The sequence below is a fragment of the Ascaphus truei genome, chromosome 1 (genome assembly GCF_040206685.1).
Source record: "Ascaphus truei isolate aAscTru1 chromosome 1, aAscTru1.hap1, whole genome shotgun sequence".
In the NCBI taxonomy this organism is placed as follows: domain Eukaryota; kingdom Metazoa; phylum Chordata; class Amphibia; order Anura; family Ascaphidae; genus Ascaphus; species Ascaphus truei.
The window spans coordinates 540,462,331-540,483,762 of NC_134483.1; the positions used below are offsets into that span (position 1 = coordinate 540,462,331).

Below are 21,432 nucleotides of genomic sequence, written 5' to 3' on the forward strand. Positions count from 1 at the left end.
CACTGTGTGGGCTCTATATAAAGATACACACACATACAATTCACATGACCCAATAAAACAAATTATTCATATGACACAAATAATTGCATATTTTCCCTAAGGGGGACGAAATCTTTCAAAGGAAGCAAGTTGTTTATAATTTTTCTATTTTAAAATCCAAACGTCAGCACCTTGTGACATCTCCCTGTACCAAAATTAGATTGTAAGCTCTGCGGGGCAGGGTCGCCTTCTGCCTGCAGATTTCTATCAACACACAGTGCTACATAAAAAAATTATTATATTATCCCCACTGTACCCAATCGTAACCTTGGCTCTCACACTACTTGTGTCCCATCCCATCCTGTACCACCCGATACACCAAGTGACATCTCCAACATCCCATCCTGTACCACCAGACACACCAAGTGACATCTCCAACATCCCATCCTGTACCAGCAGATACACTAAGTGACATCTCCAACATCCCATTCTGTACCACCAGACACACCAAGTGACATCTCCAACATCCCATCCTGTACCAGCAGACACACCAAGTGACATCTCCAACATCCCATCCAGTACCAGCAGATACACCAAGTGACATCTCGAACATTCCATCCTGTACCACCCGATACACCAAGTGACATCTCGAACATTCCATCCTGTACCACCCGATACACCAAGTGACATCTCCAACATCCCATCCTGTACCAGCAGACACACCAAGTGACATCTCCAACATCCCATCCTGTACCATCCGATGCACCAAGTGACATCTCCAACATCCCATCCTGTACCACCAGACACACCAAGTGACATCTCCAACATCCCATCCTGTACCAACAGATACACCAAGTGACATCTCCAACATCCCATTCTGTACCACCAGACACACCAAGTGACATCTCCAACATCCCATCCTGTACCAGCAGATACACCAAGTGACATCTCGAACATTCCATCCTGTACCACCAGACACACCAAGGGACATTACACTTCTACAGCATCTCCAACATTCCATTCCTGTATTCATCTTCACCTCCAGACTTTCATTAGCAACAGTGGAAGAGAAGACCCAGTGAGAATGTGGAAGACACGCATCTTTCTCCTGATACACTGATTCACTTCCTCCCACCGTTTAACCCATCGATATTCAATCAACGCATTTCCCATAACAGAGTCCTCAATGCATTTTGTAGCCTCCCAAACCAAATAGGTAGAAAACCCAACGTAAGTTGTATTACAAATATATACAAAAAAACGGGAACAATGGACATTTGGATGAGTTACAGTACCTCTGATCCGTCGGACTGTAGTCTCCTGTTCGTATCAGTCACTTGGTTCTGCAAAAAAGAAAACGCATTATACCAATCAATTGTCTGGAATTTAGTACGTGTTAATGTGCAGAGCATCTGTTGTGTTTCCTACAGCTTTATGTCACTACCAAACAGTACCATGACTTAGGCTAAGGCCCCGCTGCCTCAGACCACGCGCCCGCACTGCAGACATGCGGCGTGTGGAGAGGAAATTGACCGCTACCTGCAGTCTGCAGTTTGAGCAGAGGGCTCTCGTGCTTCCCCCTCCCCCACCCCCGTCGGTCCCTCTCTCACTCCCGGAGCCCCTCGCACTCTGAACAAAGCAAGTCAGGAGTCCCAGGGGTGAACAGCACACAGGGAAGCACACACACAGTCACACGTGGGGGAGGAGCAGCACACAGGGAAGCGCACACACACAGTCACACGTGGGGGAGGATCAGCACACAGGGAAGCACACACACAGTCACACGTGGGGGAGGATCAGCACACAGGGAAGCACATACACAGTCACACGGGGGGGAGGATCAGCACACAGGGAAGCACACACACAGTCACACGTGGGGGAGGATCAGCACACAGGGAAGCACACACACAGTCACATGTGGGGGAGGATCAGCACACAGGGAAGCACACACCCAGTCACACGTGGGGGAGGATCAGCACACAGGGAAGCACACACACAGTCACACGTGGGGGAGGATCAGCACACAGGGAAGCGCACACACAGTCACACGTGGGGGAGGATCAGCACACAGGGAAGCGCACACACTGTCACACGTGGGGGAGGATCAGCACACAGGGAAGCACACACACAGTCACACGTGGGGGAGGATCAGCACACAGGGAAGCACACACACAGTCACACGTGGGGGAGGATCAGCACACAGGGAAGCACACACACAGTCACACGTGGGGGAGGATCAGCACACAGGGAAGCACACACACAGTCACACGTGGGGGAGGATCAGCACACAGGGAAGCACACGGAGCCCCCCTCCTCCCGGAGCAGGGGCAGCCTGCGAAACGGGCACCAGAGGAGGGGGGGGGGGCGCTATGCACGGCTGCACAGACTTCCCTCCCGTAGCTCCAGACAGCTCCCCTCCTCATTGGCTCACTGCGAGGCCACGTGACGCGTCGCTGCTTGGGATCACGATCCTCGTGTATCCCCTGCTGGCTGACGCGTCACAGTGCGCAGCGAGCCTTGCAGCGAGGAGGGACTGGGGCCAGCTCGGGAGGAACTCCGGTCTGGTAAGTGACCCGCACGCGTCGCCGGAGGCAGCGGGACCCAGGCCTAACCCTCGTCATGCAGAAGAGACACAAGTGGTTATCTTCTCAAGGAGGAATTCGTGAACTCTCTATTTAAGGGTCTCACAATGTAGGGAAACTCGAAATATTAACTTTTGTCCCTGAGAGACAAAGATTGCTGGAGGAAGGCCCCCCCAAAAAATCACGCATATCTACTCTCTTCGTCTTGTCTCATTTCCCATGTAAAAGTTTAAGGCCTGAACAAGAACTTCCCCAATGAAACGAGAGAATCACTGCAGAAAGTATGGGCGCCCATCAAAAAATGATATTCTAAATTGGCGTAGTGGAGAGGGGAGGAGAACGACGGCACCTCTTTTTTACGTATATTTTTCTTGTACCGGTGTTGTAAACCGGATTCCCCAGAGAACAATTCAGCCAGTGTCTTTAAGGTGTTTATTGTTGAAGGATTATTAGCAGCAGTGTGTGTGTGTGTGTGTGTGTGTGTGTGTGTGTGTGTGTGTGTGTACACAGAGGGGGCGGCAGTGTGTGAATATAGATAGCTGCAGTGTAAGAGTATATAGAGGTGGTTTCATGTATTTACCATTTTATTTTAATAAAAAAAACTATATAACTATACAAAAGTGTTTATTATTTATGAAATAAGCCTACATTTAGCCTATAATAGTAATAATCCCCGCAGAACAGGGCATTACTGGCCAATAATGCCCTGGCTGGGTTAAGGTCCCTCGGCTTCGCCTCGGGCCTTCAACTCTTCCAGCCAGGGCATTATTGGCCAGTAATGCCCTGTTCTTCGGGGATTATTACTTCAATATGTAACGTGATTGTTGATGCTTGTAAAGAATTGATACAAAATGGTTGTTTCCCCCCCCCCCCTTTTTTTCTTTTTTGTACCCCTTTTCCCCTCCCATTTGTTTGAAAACTTTAATAAAAACATACGCTTAAATACAACCGCTGATGGACAATATCCCACGAACACTACATAAATTGACATGCAACACTTCTGGGGAGATGTCATCTTCTAAAGATGACAATTTTCCCTAAAATCCTGTATATAGTACAGATGCTTCCAATTATTACAAAGGATAAAGATGAAAAAAATCTAAATAAATTATTCTAGAGTTTTATATGGAAAAAAACAACAACACCACAAAAGAAACGGTGGTGTAACCCCCCCTAACCCCATCAATTAGAGAGGATAATACAGCGGCTCTTCTGAGACATGCGCAGGACTGGATTAACCACACAAATTATTTCCCAATACACGAATTAGACCAACAACTAAGGCCAGATATAAATGTGATATTTCTACTACATATGTCATCTAAAAATATCCCAGTGTCTATAGAAGAAACCCGCTATTATTCAGCGCATACAAAGCATGGTACCGAGCTGGGAACGGGCTCCTTCTACAGAGAGACAAAGCGTTACAGCTGCAGTCTAAACCATCAATGTCAGGAGGGGAACGAGGGCTGCCCCGCTTGTTGCTTGGGAAAAGATGGGACAAGTTACATACTGTAAGCTAGATAACAGAATATACTCGCACCATTTTTTGCATACCTACAGGCCAGACATTACACATGAGAAATTCTAAACCATTAAACAACAGAAGATAGGGATAATCAGCTGGACGATCTTTTCCGTGTGGCGAGTTATAAGCAAACCTCAACCTCCAGTATCTACCAGTGTTTGAAGAAAACAATACATTTTGATAATAAGACGCCTGGTATAGGAGTTTGGCTAATAGACGGCCCGACTCTAAATATGAAAACTATCATAAGACAGTTTGAAAAGTAGCTAAACATGATCCCATCAACAATATACCAAGACATGCACTATAACGTTTTACACAGGATATATTATACTACTCCTAAATTTAGATTTCAAGCGCAATTAGCTCCTGATAGCAAATGTATGAAGTGTGCAGCTGTGGGGGCAGATATTTTGCATGGTCTGTGGAATTGCCCGGTAATCCAGAAATTCTGCTCACAGAATATAAGCAAATATTGCAAAGATTCACTAGACACAAACATACGCGATCTTTCATTTTATAAACCCAGCTACAGAAAGAGCGAGCGAGACTCAAACAGGGAAAAGCACGTTCACACAAATCATAGCCATGGTAGCAAGGAAAACGGTCCTGCAGCAATGGATCCACAACACTTCCCCATCATTAAAACCATGGAGAGGGCATGTGCTTAGTCTATTCACACTGTACTGGGGCGAAGCGACGTCGGACAGAGTAAAACAAGCTGGAGAAGCTCTTCCAAAACGTGGGAGAGCTTTATCGCCACACAATCTGATGAGATCAAGTCCAAAACACAAGAACATTTCCCGCACACGACATGGTTAGCGACGCGCACGCTAGTCAGAAACCCCCCAACACGAATCTGAATGCTTCACCGTCCAAAACCGGGAGTTATAGGGCGGTGGGAAAGCCAGACAAGGCTGCCGACAATAAATATCAACAAACTGATGTTTAGGACACACACCATGTAAATAAATAAAGAAGGGGCTTTGTGACCACGGGAACAAGCTGAGCGTGTTTGAGAGCAGACGACGGATGAACCCGGATGACTTACCAGGAGTGAAACATTCACATTGTGTTATTAACCGGTTGGCAATTTACAGAGCGATTGTTATGTGTTAAATGGCTGTGGTGTTTAATGAATAAAAAAGGTAAAAACTAAAAACAAGAGAGAAACTTACAAAACGTAAAACTAGCGACGCCAGACAGTGTGCATGGAAAAGACGCAGGTTTCCGCGTGTAAGAACGGGAGGTGTAATATGCACAAGGATTGGAAGGGTTCTAATAAAAATATATATATATTTGTTTTTTAAATGGCATTAGGAGTAAAAAAAAAAAAATGCAGACAGCATTGTGTAATACTAAAGACCTGCTTTTATTTATTTATTAATGGGATTTTTCAGGTTTTGCTGCTTTAAAAGAACACAAGTAGCTTTCTGGTTTTCTTGATATACTGTAGAAGGGTTTTTCAGAGCTCTAACAGTATATATTGAAGAACAGCTCCCTAACAAGTCCCCTTTCCCAGGTAAAACCGCGCGGCTGCGTTCTTACAGGGAGGGCGCGCTGATTGCACCTGGGTTCCTGGCCTCCCTGCGATCGGGCGTTTAACCTGCACGTTGTGCGGAGACATGAAGTTGCCAATTACAGACTCTACTCCAGGGCTGGGCAACGCCAGTCCTCAAGGGGCCCCCAACAGGTCAGGTTTTAAGGATATCCCTGCTTCAGCACAGGTGGATAAATAAGTGGCTCAATAAAAGAGCCTGTTTCGGCACAGGTGGCTCTCAATCAGTGGCTGAGCCGCCTGTGCTGAAGCAGGGATATCCTGAAAATCTAACCTGTTGGTGTTCCTTAAGGATTGAAGTAGCCCACCCCTGGGCTACTCCAGGGGTCTCAAACTCGGTCCTCAAGGGCCACCAACAGGCCAGCTTTTATGGCTATCCCTGCTTCAGCACAGGTGGCTCAATCAGTGGCTCAGCCGAAGAGCCACCTGTGCTGAAGCAGGGATATCCTTAAAACCTGACCGGCTGGTGGCCCTTAAGGACCGAGTCTCCTCTGCTATTTTGACACCGTCAACTTATCTCTTCCCTTCCACGGATTTCAATTTGCCATCCACGGGGATATCCCGTCCTGTTTTAACCACGGTTTCTACATGTTCTAGTTCTCTTCATTCCACGGTTTGTTGGCATCTATTGTGGCCATCTCCTCTTGGGATGACCTCGTTATCGTGACGGCCTTTCAGTACCACGCTTACACCGATGACCGCGTGGTTTGAGGAGTGTCGGGTAAGCGGGCTCTCCTTACCTTCAGTTTCTCTGCCTCGCCTCTCACTTTGAGCAGCTCTGTGATGGAGTCCACGAAGCCCTGGTAGTGGAAGTTGCACATCTTCTCGATCTCGCGGTCGTGGTTCCTGATCCGCGCGTCCAGCTTCTCCATGAAGTGGCCGTGCTCCTCGCCATCGTACACGGACCTGAGAGGGAGACATGGGAGACGTCAGAATTACTACAGCAGCAGCAAGAGGACCTCTCTACAACAAATAGAGTGGGGCCAGAGTGGGGCCAGAGTGGGGCCAGAGTGGGGCCAGAGTGGGGCCAGAGTGGGGCCAGAGTGGGGCCAGAGTGGGGCCAGAGTGGGGCCAGAGTGGGGCCAGAGTGGGGCCAGAGTGGGGCCAGAGTGGGGCCAGAGTGGGGCCAGAGTGGGGCCAGAGTGGGGCCAGAGTGGGGCCAGAGTGGGGCCAGAGTGGGGCCAGAGTGGGGCCAGAGTGGGGCCAGAGTGGGGCCAGAGTGGGGCCAGAGTGGGGCCAGGTATGTTTTACTGCTGTACCATTAATACACTTCCAATAAGTAAAACCACTACACTGCATGCAGAGAAATCTCCATTTGGGCCTAAAAAGACCCCCCCAAAAAGCTAGCATTTGTTTTACAAAAAGGATTTGTATGCTCTAAGAAACAAAGAATTGCTCTGGCAGTTTCTGGGGGGGTTATATTTCTCAAATATAGCACTTGACACACCCGAGCAAATACGCCCCATTTACTGACTGCAGCCCAACGAAGCCCCAAGCGTGCGCTCACGTTCTGACACACACGGCGCTATTAGGGCAGTTCTGGGATAATGCACTCAGCGTTGTTCTTTCTGTATACAAAACTAAATAGTCCCGATTGACTCATCTGGACAATAATAAAGACCCGAGGCCCCTTCCATTCAATGGTTAACATTGGTTTCAGAATACAACACAGTGTATGATAAATACAAAGCAGAAAACAAAATACATGGGGTCCTCAACTCCAGTCCTTAAGGGCCACCAACAGGTAAGGTTTTCAGGATATCCCTGCTTCAGCACTGGTGGCTCAATGAGTGGCTCAGTCATTGACTGAGCCACCAGTGCTGAAGCAGGGATATCCTGAAAACCTGACCTGTTGGTGGCCCTTGAAGACTGGAGTTGACCACTCCTGCCTTAGATAACAATACTGGGAAGGATGCTGATCCAGGGAGTAACCCGATTGCCAATTCTGGAGTCAGGAAGGAATGTATTTTTTCCCTAATGAGAGATCATTGGATGATATAACACTGGGGTTTTGTGTTTGCCTTCCTCAATATGGATCAATATACTGTAAGTATAGATATTTTATCCTATATCTGTCGTCTAAATGTAACATAGGTTGAACTTGATGGACAAATGTCTTTTTTCAACCTCATCTACTATGTAACTATGTAACTATGTAACTATGTAACACAGTATATTATAAGAACTATTTCATATAGCACCTTTGTCCCATGGGACTGGAAGCGTGTCACAATTACAGTACAGCGCGCGGTGCGCAGCACACAGGGATTGCTACAGCACAAGCCTCAATGACAAAATACTTCTCAATATGTGCTCAACCCGCTTTACAGTAAGTGTGTTATCAATAAGAAAATCATGGGGCAGGATAAAAACACATTATTTTGGGACGGATTATGAGCCACCACGATGAAGCCTAACGCAGGCGAGGGCTTGTAAAGCGCAGTGACAGGGAACAATGGAAATCCCCTATTAACGGCATACACTGCGTCTGAAAGCACTTTGCGTGGTCACAGGAGTGGGAATGACATTAGGCTGTAGCGTAGGACAAGGTCGCCACCTGGTGGACAATGTTCTAACAAACCGGCAAAGATTCACCCCTGAGAAAAAAGGTACACACATCTTCAGGTCCCTGAGCAAACTGATCACGATTGGTGCAGCAGTGTTATTAACTGAACTATATTAACGATCGTTAGCACATTGTATCACAGCTAGTTCGCCCTGCTGAAGTAAAGAGCAATACACACATGGAGATATGTCCCGTGGGCTCCGATCTCTTGGATTTCTCATACATCGCTTCCTCCCTTCAGAGGTCCTCAACTCCAGCCCTCAAGATCCCCCTCCCCCCCCCCCCCAACGGGTCAGGCTTTCAGGCTTTCAGGATATTCCTGCTTCAGCACAGGTGGCTCAATCAGACCCTGCTTCAGCGCAGGTGGCTCAATCTTCTACTGCGCCTCTGACTGAGCAACCTGTGCTGAAACAGGGATATCCTTAAATCCTGAACTGTTAGGGGTGAGGGGGGAGCTTGAGGAGCAGAGTTGGGGGCCCCTGATTTAGTGAAGCAGGGTAGGAAGTCTTGTTTTTGGTAGGAATGACCCCCACAGGAAGAAGATAAAAACAAGAAACAGCAGCAGAAAGAGTTGCGTCTTCAAACAGCCGATATTGTTAATTAAGAAAGTAATAAAATCCAACTACTACTATGATGAAACCAAATGGTGGATGAAATGGTGGAGACGCAAGGCATAAAAAGATCATTGTACTTTATTCCCGCTATATACCCCAACCGTTTAGTACGTTTATGACCAGAAGGGTCAGCATGATGCATGATGCCCAGTAATGGCACTGATATCCAATACATAACATGTAGATGCATGATACCCAGTAATAGCACCGATATCCAATACAAACACATGTAGATGCATGATGCCCAGTAATGGCACTGATATCCAATACATAACACATGTAGATGCATGATGCCCAGTAATGGCACTGATATCCAATACATAACATGTAGATGCATGATGCCCAGTAATGGCACCGATATCCAATACAAACACATGTAGATGCATGATGCCCAGTAATGGCACTGATATCCAATACATAACATGTAGATGCATGATGCCCAGTAATGGCACTGATATCCAATACATAACATGTAGATGCATGATGCCCAGTAATGGCACTGATAGCCAATACATAACACATGTAGATGCATGATACCCAGTAATGGCACTGATATCCAATACATAACACATGTAGATGCATGATGCAAAGTAATGGCACTGATATCCAATACATAACATGTAGATGCATGATGCCCAGTAATGGCACTGATATCCAATACATAACACATGTAGATGCATGATGCCCAGTAATGGCACTGATATCCAATACATAACACATGTAGATGCATGATGCCCAGTAATGGCACTGATATCCAATACATAACACATGTAGATGCATGATACCCAGTAATGGCACTGATATCCAATACATAACATGTAGATGCATGATGCCCAGTAATGGCACTGATATCCAATACATAACACATGTAGATGCATTATGCCCAGTAATAGCACCGATATCCAATACATAACACATGTAGATGCATGATGCCCAGTAATGGCACTGATATCCAATACATAACACATGTAGATGCATGATACCCAGTAATGGCACTGATATCCAATACATAACACATGTAGATGCATGATGCCCAGTAATGGCACTGATATCCAATACATAACATGTAGATGCATGATGCCCAGTAATGGCACTGATATCCAATACATAACACATGTAGATGCATGATGCCCAGTAATGGCACTGATATCCAATACATAACATGTAGATGCATGATGCCCAGTAATGGCACTGATATCCAATACATAACACATGTAGATGCATGATACCCAGTAATGGCACTGATATCCAATACATAACACATGTAGATGCATGATGCCCAGTAATGGCACTGATATCCAATACATAACATGTAGATGCATGATGCCCAGTAATGGCACTGATATCCAATACAAACACATGTAGATGCATGATGCCCAGTAATGGCACTGATATCCAATACAAACACATATAGATGCATGATGCCCAGTAATGGCACTGATATCCAATACAAACACATATAGATGCATGATGCCCAGTGATGGCACTGATATCCAATACATAACACATGTAGATGCATGATGCCCAGTAATGGCACTGATATCCAATACATACATGTAGATGCATGATGCCCAGTAATGGCACTGATATCCAATACATACATGTAGATGCATGATGCCCAGTAATGGCACTGATATCCAATACATAACATTTATATGCATGATACCCAGTAATAGCACCGATATCCAATACAAACACATGTTGATGCATGATGCCCAGTAATTGCACTGATATCCAATACAAACACATGTAGATGCATGATACCCAGTAATAGCACCGATATCCAATACAAACACATGTAGATGCATGATGCCCAGTAATGGCACTGATATCCAATACATAACACATGGAGATGCATGATACCCAGTAATGGCACTGATATTCAATACATAACACATGTAAATGCATGATGCCCAGTAATGGCACTGATATCCAATACAAACACATGTAGATGCATGATACCCAGTAATAGCACCGATATCCAATACAAACACATGTAGATGCATGATGCCCAGTAATGGCACCGATATCCAATAAAACACATGTAGATGCATGATGCCCAGTAATGGCACCGATATCCAATAGAAACACATGTAGATGCATGATGCCCAGTAATGGTACTGATATCCAATACATAAAACATGTAGATGCATGATGCCCAGTAATGGCACTGATAACCAATACAAACACATGTAGATGCATGATACCCAGTAATGGCACTGATATCCAATACATAACACATGTAGATGCATGATACCCACTAATGGCAATGATATCCAATACATAACACATGTAGATGCATGATGCCCAGTAATGGCACTGATATCCAATACAAAAACATGTAGATGCATGATGCCCAGTAATGGCACTGATTTCCAATACAAACACATGTAGATACATGATGCCCAGTAATGGCACTGATATCCAATACAAACACATGTAGATGCATGATGCCCAGTAATTGCACTGATATCCAATACATAACACATGTAGATGCATGACGCCCAGTAATGGCACTGATATCCAATACATAACACATGTAGATGCATGATACCCAGTAATAGCACCGATATCCAAAACAAAACACATGTACTAGATGCATGATGCCCAGTAATGGCACTGATATCCAATACAAACACATGTAGATGCATGACGCCAAGTAATGGCACCGATATCCAAAACAAACACATGTAGATGCATGATGCCCAGTAATGGCACTGATATCCAATACAAACACATGTAGATGCATGATACCCAGTAATGGCACCGATATCCAATACAAACACATGTAGATGCATGATACACAGTAATGGCACTGATATCCAATACAAACACATGTAGATGCATGATACCCAGTAATGGCACTGATATCCAAAACATAACACGTGTAGATGCATGATGCCCAGTAATGGCACTGATATCCAATACATAACACATGTAGATGCATGATGCCCAGTAATGGCACTGATATCCAATACAAACACATGTAGATGCATGATGCCCAGTAATGGCACTGATATCCAATACAAACACATGTAGATGCATGATGCCCAGTAAAGGCACTGATATCCAATGCAAACACATGTAGATGCATGACGCCCAGTAATGGCACTGATATCCAATACAAACACATGTAGATGCATGATGCCCAATAATGGCACTGATATCCAATACAAAAACACATGTAGATGCATGATGCCCAGTAATTGCACTGATATCCAATACATAACACATGTAGATGCATGATGCCCAGTAATGGCACCGATATCCAAAACAAACACATGTAGATGCATGATGTCCAGTAATGGCACTGATATCCAATACATAACACATGTAGATGCATGATACCCAGTAATGGTACTGATATACAATACATAACACATTTAGATGCATGATACCCAGTAATGGTACTGATATCCAATATATAACATGTAGATGCATGATGCCCAGTAATGGTACTGATATCCAATACATAACACATGTAGATGCATGATGCCCAGTAATGGCACTGATATCCAATACATAACACATGTAGATGCATGATGCCCAGTAATGGCACCAATATCCAATACATAACACATGTAGATACATGATGCCCAGTAATGGCACTGATATCCAATACAAACACATGTAGATGCATGATACACAGTAATGGTACCGATATCCAATACAAACACATGTAGATGCATGATGCCCAGTAATGGCACCGATATCCAATACAAACACATGTAGATGCATGATGCCCAGTAATGGCACTGATATCCAATATATAACACATGTAGATGCATGATGCCCAGTAATGGCACTGATATCCATAACAAACACATGTAGATGCATGATGCCCAGTAATAGCACTGATATCCAATACAAACACATGTAGATGCATGATGCCCAGTAATGGCACTGATATCCAATACAAACACATGTAGATGCATGACGCCCAGTAATGGCACTGATATCCAATACATAACACATGTAGATGCATGATACCCAGTAATGGCACTAATATCCAATACAAACACATGTAGATGCATGATGCCCAGTAATGGCACTGATATCCAATACAAACACATGTAGATGCATGATGCCAAGTAATGGCACTGATATCCAATACATAACACATGTAGATGCATGATGCCCAGTAATGGCACTGATATCCAATACATAACACATGTAGATGCATGATGCCCAGTAATGGCACCGATATCCAATACAAACACATGTAGATGCATGACGCCAAGTAATGGCACTGATATCCAATACAAACACATGTAGATGCATGATGCCCAGTAATGGCACTGATATCCAATACAAACACATGTAGATGCATGATGCCCAGTAATGGTACTGATATCCAATACATAACATGTAGATGCATGATGCCCAGTAATGGTATTGATATCCAATACAAACACATGTAGATGCATGATGCCCAGTAATGGTACTGATATCCAATACATAACATGTAGATGCATGATGCCCAGTAATGGTACTGATATCCAATACATAACACGTGTAGATGCATGATACCCAGTAATAGCACTGATATCTAATACAAACACATGTAGATGCATGACGCCAAGTAATGGCACTGATATCCAATACAAACACATGTAGATGCATGATGCCCAGTAATGGCACTGATATCCAAAACAAACACATGTAGATGCATGATGCCCAGTAATGGCACTGATATCCAATACAAACACATGTAGATGCATGACGCCCAGTAATGGCACTGATATCCAATACAAACACATGTAGATGCATGACGCCCAGTAATGGCACTGATATCCAAAACAAACACATGTAGATGCATGATGCCCAGTAATGGCACTGATATCCAATACATAACACATGTAGATGCATGATGCCCAGTAATGGCACTGATATCCAAAACAAACACAAGTAGATGCATGATGCCCAGTAATGGCACTGATATCCAATACATAACACATGTAGATGCATGATACCCAGTAATAGCACAGATATCCAATACAAACACATGTAGATGCATGATGCCCAGTAATGGCACTGATATCCAATACAAACACATGTAGATGCATGATGCCCAGTAATGGCACTGATATCCAATACAAACACATGTAGATGCATGATGCCCAGTAATGGCACTGATATCCAATACATAACACATGTAGATGCATGATGCCCAGTAATGGCACTGATATCCTATACAAACACATGTAGATGCATGATGCCCAGTAATGGCACTGATATCCAATACATAACACATGTAGATGCATGATACCCAGTTATGGCACTGATATCCAATACATAACACATGTAGATGCATGATACCCAGTAATAGCACAGATATCCAATACAAACACATGTAGATGCATGATGCCCAGTAATGGCACTGATATCCAATACAAACACATGTAGATGCATGATGCCCAGTAATGGCACTGATATCCAATACATAACACATGTAGATGCATGATGCCCAGTAATGGCACTGATATCCTATACAAACACATGTAGATGCATGATGCCGAGTAATGGCACTGATATCCAATACATAACACATGTAGATGCATGATGCCCAGTAATGGCACTGATATCCTATACAAACACATGTAGATGCATGATGCCCAGTAATGGCACTGATATCCAATACATAACACATGTAGATGCATGATGCCCAGTAATGGCACCGATATCCAATACAAACACATGTAGATGCATGATGCCCAGTAATGGCACTGATATCCAATACAAACACATGTAGATGCATGATGCCCAGTAATGGTACTGATATCCAATACAAACACATGTAGATGCATGATGCCCAGTAATGGCCCCGATATCCAATACATAACACATGTAGATACATGATACCCAGTAATGGCACCGATATCCAATACAAACACATGTAGATGCATGACGCCAAGTAATGGCACTGATATCCAATACAAACACATGTAGATGCATGATGCCCAGTAATGGCACTGATATCCAATACAAACACATGTAGATGCATGATGCCCAGTAATGGCACTGATATCCAATACATAACACATGTAGATGCATGATGCCCAGTAATGGCACCGATATCCAATACAAACACATGTAGATGCATGACGCCAAGTAATGGCACTGATATCCAATACAAACACATGTAGATACATGATACCCAGTAATGGCACCGATATCCAATACAAACACATGTAGATGCATGATGCCCAGTAATGGCACCGATATCCAATACAAACACATGTAGATGCATGATGCCCAGTAATGGCACTGATATCCAATACATAACACATGTAGATGCATGATACCCAGTAATGGCACTGATATCCAATACATAACACATGTAGATGCATGATGCCCAGTAATGGCACTGATATCCAATACATAACATGTAGATGCATGATGCCCAGTAATGGCACAGATATCCAATACATAACACATGTAGATGCATGATGCCCAGTAATGGCACTGATATCCAATACATAACATGTAGATGCATGATGCCCAGTAATGGCACTGATATCCAATACATAACACATGTAGATGCATGATACCCAGTAATGGCACTGATATCCAATACATAACACATGTAGATGCATGATGCCCAGTAATGGCACTGATATCCAATACATAACATGTAGATGCATGATGCCCAGTAATGGCACTGATATCCAATACATAACACATGTAGATGCATGATGCCCAGTAATGGCACTGATATCCAATACAAACACATGTAGATGCATGATGCCCAGTAATGGCACTGATATCCAATACAAACACATGTAGATGCATGATGCCCAGTAATGGCACTGATATCCAATACAAACACATATAGATGCATGATGCCCAGTAATGGCACTGATATCCAATACAAACACATATAGATGCATGATGCCCAGTGATGGCACTGATATCCAATACATAACACATGTAGATGCATGATGCCCAGTAATGGCACTGATATCCAATACATACATGTAGATGCATGATGCCCAGTAATGGCACTGATATCCAATACATACATGTAGATGCATGATGCCCAGTAATGGCACTGATATCCAATACATAACATTTATATGCATGATACCCAGTAATAGCACCGATATCCAATACAAACACATGTTGATGCATGATGCCCAGTAATTGCACTGATATCCAATACAAACACATGTAGATGCATGATACCCAGTAATAGCACCGATATCCAATACAAACACATGTAGATGCATGATGCCCAGTAATGGCACTGATATCCAATACATAACACATGGAGATGCATGATACCCAGTAATGGCACTGATATTCAATACATAACACATGTAAATGCATGATGCCCAGTAATGGCACTGATATCCAATACAAACACATGTAGATGCATGATACCCAGTAATAGCACCGATATCCAATACAAACACATGTAGATGCATGATGCCCAGTAATGGCACCGATATCCAATAAAACACATGTAGATGCATGATGCCCAGTAATGGCACCGATATCCAATAGAAACACATGTAGATGCATGATGCCCAGTAATGGTACTGATATCCAATACATAAAACATGTAGATGCATGATGCCCAGTAATGGCACTGATAACCAATACAAACACATGTAGATGCATGATACCCAGTAATGGCACTGATATCCAATACATAACACATGTAGATGCATGATACCCACTAATGGCAATGATATCCAATACATAACACATGTAGATGCATGATGCCCAGTAATGGCACTGATATCCAATACAAAAACATGTAGATGCATGATGCCCAGTAATGGCACTGATTTCCAATACAAACACATGTAGATACATGATGCCCAGTAATGGCACTGATATCCAATACAAACACATGTAGATGCATGATGCCCAGTAATTGCACTGATATCCAATACATAACACATGTAGATGCATGACGCCCAGTAATGGCACTGATATCCAATACATAACACATGTAGATGCATGATACCCAGTAATAGCACCGATATCCAAAACAAAACACATGTACTAGATGCATGATGCCCAGTAATGGCACTGATATCCAATACAAACACATGTAGATGCATGACGCCAAGTAATGGCACCGATATCCAAAACAAACACATGTAGATGCATGATGCCCAGTAATGGCACTGATATCCAATACAAACACATGTAGATGCATGATACCCAGTAATGGCACCGATATCCAATACAAACACATGTAGATGCATGATACACAGTAATGGCACTGATATCCAATACAAACACATGTAGATGCATGATACCCAGTAATGGCACTGATATCCAAAACATAACACGTGTAGATGCATGATGCCCAGTAATGGCACTGATATCCAATACATAACACATGTAGATGCATGATGCCCAGTAATGGCACTGATATCCAATACAAACACATGTAGATGCATGATGCCCAGTAATGGCACTGATATCCAATACAAACACATGTAGATGCATGATGCCCAGTAAAGGCACTGATATCCAATGCAAACACATGTAGATGCATGACGCCCAGTAATGGCACTGATATCCAATACAAACACATGTAGATGCATGATGCCCAATAATGGCACTGATATCCAATACAAAAACACATGTAGATGCATGATGCCCAGTAATTGCACTGATATCCAATACATAACACATGTAGATGCATGATGCCCAGTAATGGCACCGATATCCAAAACAAACACATGTAGATGCATGATGTCCAGTAATGGCACTGATATCCAATACATAACACATGTAGATGCATGATACCCAGTAATGGTACTGATATACAATACATAACACATTTAGATGCATGATACCCAGTAATGGTACTGATATCCAATATATAACATGTAGATGCATGATGCCCAGTAATGGTACTGATATCCAATACATAACACATGTAGATGCATGATGCCCAGTAATGGCACCGATATCCAATACATAACACATGTAGATGCATGATGCCCAGTAATGGCACCAATATCCAATACATAACACATGTAGATACATGATGCCCAGTAATGGCACTGATATCCAATACAAACACATGTAGATGCATGATACACAGTAATGGTACCGATATCCAATACAAACACATGTAGATGCATGATGCCCAGTAATGGCACCGATATCCAATACAAACACATGTAGATGCATGATGCCCAGTAATGGCACTGATATCCAATATATAACACATGTAGATGCATGATGCCCAGTAATGGCACTGATATCCATAACAAACACATGTAGATGCATGATGCCCAGTAATAGCACTGATATCCAATACAAACACATGTAGATGCATGATGCCCAGTAATGGCACTGATATCCAATACAAACACATGTAGATGCATGACGCCCAGTAATGGCACTGATATCCAATACATAACACATGTAGATGCATGATACCCAGTAATGGCACTAATATCCAATACAAACACATGTAGATGCATGATGCCCAGTAATGGCACTGATATCCAATACAAACACATGTAGATGCATGATGCCAAGTAATGGCACTGATATCCAATACATAACACATGTAGATGCATGATGCCCAGTAATGGCACTGATATCCAATACATAACACATGTAGATGCATGATGCCCAGTAATGGCACCGATATCCAATACAAACACATGTAGATGCATGACGCCAAGTAATGGCACTGATATCCAATACAAACACATGTAGATGCATGATGCCCAGTAATGGCACTGATATCCAATACAAACACATGTAGATGCATGATGCCCAGTAATGGTACTGATATCCAATACATAACATGTAGATGCATGATGCCCAGTAATGGTATTGATATCCAATACAAACACATGTAGATGCATGATGCCCAGTAATGGTACTGATATCCAATACATAACATGTAGATGCATGATGCCCAGTAATGGTACTGATATCCAATACATAACACGTGTAGATGCATGATACCCAGTAATAGCACTGATATCTAATACAAACACATGTAGATGCATGACGCCAAGTAATGGCACTGATATCCAATACAAACACATGTAGATGCATGATGCCCAGTAATGGCACTGATATCCAAAACAAACACATGTAGATGCATGATGCCCAGTAATGGCACTGATATCCAATACAAACACATGTAGATGCATGACGCCCAGTAATGGCACTGATATCCAATACAAACACATGTAGATGCATGACGCCCAGTAATGGCACTGATATCCAAAACAAACACATGTAGATGCATGATGCCCAGTAATGGCACTGATATCCAATACATAACACATGTAGATGCATGATGCCCAGTAATGGCACTGATATCCAAAACAAACACAAGTAGATGCATGATGCCCAGTAATGGCACTGATATCCAATACATAACACATGTAGATGCATGATACCCAGTAATAGCACAGATATCCAATACAAACACATGTAGATGCATGATGCCCAGTAATGGCACTGATATCCAATACAAACACATGTAGATGCATGATGCCCAGTAATGGCACTGATATCCAATACATAACACATGTAGATGCATGATGCCCAGTAATGGCACTGATATCCTATACAAACACATGTAGATGCATGATGCCGAGTAATGGCACTGATATCCAATACATAACACATGTAGATGCATGATGCCCAGTAATGGCACTGATATCCTATACAAACACATGTAGATGCATGATGCCCAGTAATGGCACTGATATCCAATACATAACACATGTAGATGCATGATGCCCAGTAATGGCACCGATATCCAATACAAACACATGTAGATGCATGATGCCCAGTAATGGCACTGATATCCAATACAAACACATGTAGATGCATGATGCCCAGTAATGGTACTGATATCCAATACAAACACATGTAGATGCATGATGCCCAGTAATGGCCCCGATATCCAATACATAACACATGTAGATACATGATACCCAGTAATGGCACCGATATCCAATACAAACACATGTAGATGCATGACGCCAAGTAATGGCACTGATATCCAATACAAACACATGTAGATGCATGATGCCCAGTAATGGCACTGATATCCAATACAAACACATGTAGATGCATGATGCCCAGTAATGGCACTGATATCCAATACATAACACATGTAGATGCATGATGCCCAGTAATGGCACCGATATCCAATACAAACACATGTAGATGCATGACGCCAAGTAATGGCACTGATATCCAATACAAACACATGTAGATGCATGATGCCCAGTAATGGCACTGATATCCAATACAAACACATGTAGATGCATGATGCCCAGTAATGGTACTGATATCCAATACATAACATGTAGATGCATGATGCCCAGTAATGGTATTGATATCCAATACAAACACATGTAGATGCATGATGCCCAGTAATGGTACTGATATCCAATACATAACATGTAGATGCATGATGCCCAGTAATGGTACTGATATCCAATACATAACACGTGTAGATGCATGATACCCAGTAATAGCACTGATATCTAATACAAACACATGTAGATGCATGACGCCAAGTAATGGCACTGATATCCAATACAAACACATGTAGATGCATGATGCCCAGTAATGGCACTGATATCCAAAACAAACACATGTAGATGCATGATGCCCAGTAATGGCACTGATATCCAATACAAACACATGTAGATGCATGACGCCCAGTAATGGCACTGATATCCAATACAAACACATGTAGATGCATGACGCCCAGTAATGGCACTGATATCCAAAACAAACACATGTAGATGCATGATGCCCAGTAATGGCACTGATATCCAAAACAAACACATGTAGATGCATGATGCCCAGTAATGGCACTGATATCCAATACAAACACATGTAGATGCATGACGCCCAGTAATGGCACTGATATCCAATACAAACACATGTAGATGCATGATGCCCAGTAATGGCACTGATATCCAAAACAAACACATGTAGATGCATGATGCCCAGTAATGGCACTGATATCCAATACATAACACATGTAGATGCATGATGCCCAGTAATGGCACTGATATCCAAAACAAACACAAGTAGATGCATGATGCCCAGTAATGGCACTGATATCCAATACATAACACATGTAGATGCATGATACCCAGTAATAGCACAGATATCCAATACAAACACATGTAGATGCATGATGCCCAGTAATGGCACTGATATCCAATACAAACACATGTAGATGCATGATGCCCAGTAATGGCACTGATATCCAATACATAACACATGTAGATGCATGATGCCCAGTAATGGCACTGATATCCTATACAAACACATGTAGATGCATGATGCCGAGTAATGGCACTGATATCCAATACATAACACATGTAGATGCATGATGCCCAGTAATGGCACTGATATCCTATACAAACACATGTAGATGCATGATGCCCAGTAATGGCACCGATATCCAATACAAACACATGTAGATGCATGATGCCCAGTAATGGCACTGATATCCAATACAAACACATGAGATGCATGATGCCCAGTAATGGTACTGATATCCAATACAAACACATGTAGATGCATGATGCCCAGTAATGGCCCCGATATCCAATACATAACACATGTAGATACATGAT

At 43.0% G+C, this 21,432-nt stretch overlaps 1 protein-coding gene across 6 annotated transcripts in view; it reads right to left on the reverse strand.

Annotated features, from left to right (window-relative positions):
- The window catches only part of EXOC6B (exocyst complex component 6B), a 434,433-nt gene that overhangs the window by 307,758 nt on the left and 105,243 nt on the right, over positions 1 to 21,432 (reverse strand). For all 6 annotated transcript variants that reach the window (XM_075573299.1, XM_075573282.1, XM_075573265.1 and 3 more), the window contains exons 2-3: positions 6,388 to 6,553; positions 1,275 to 1,322 (exon numbers count right to left, since the gene is read on the reverse strand). In XM_075573299.1, coding sequence (XP_075429414.1) covers positions 1,275 to 1,322; positions 6,388 to 6,553 — 214 coding nt within the window. The remainder of the gene's footprint in view (positions 1 to 1,274; positions 1,323 to 6,387; positions 6,554 to 21,432) is intronic.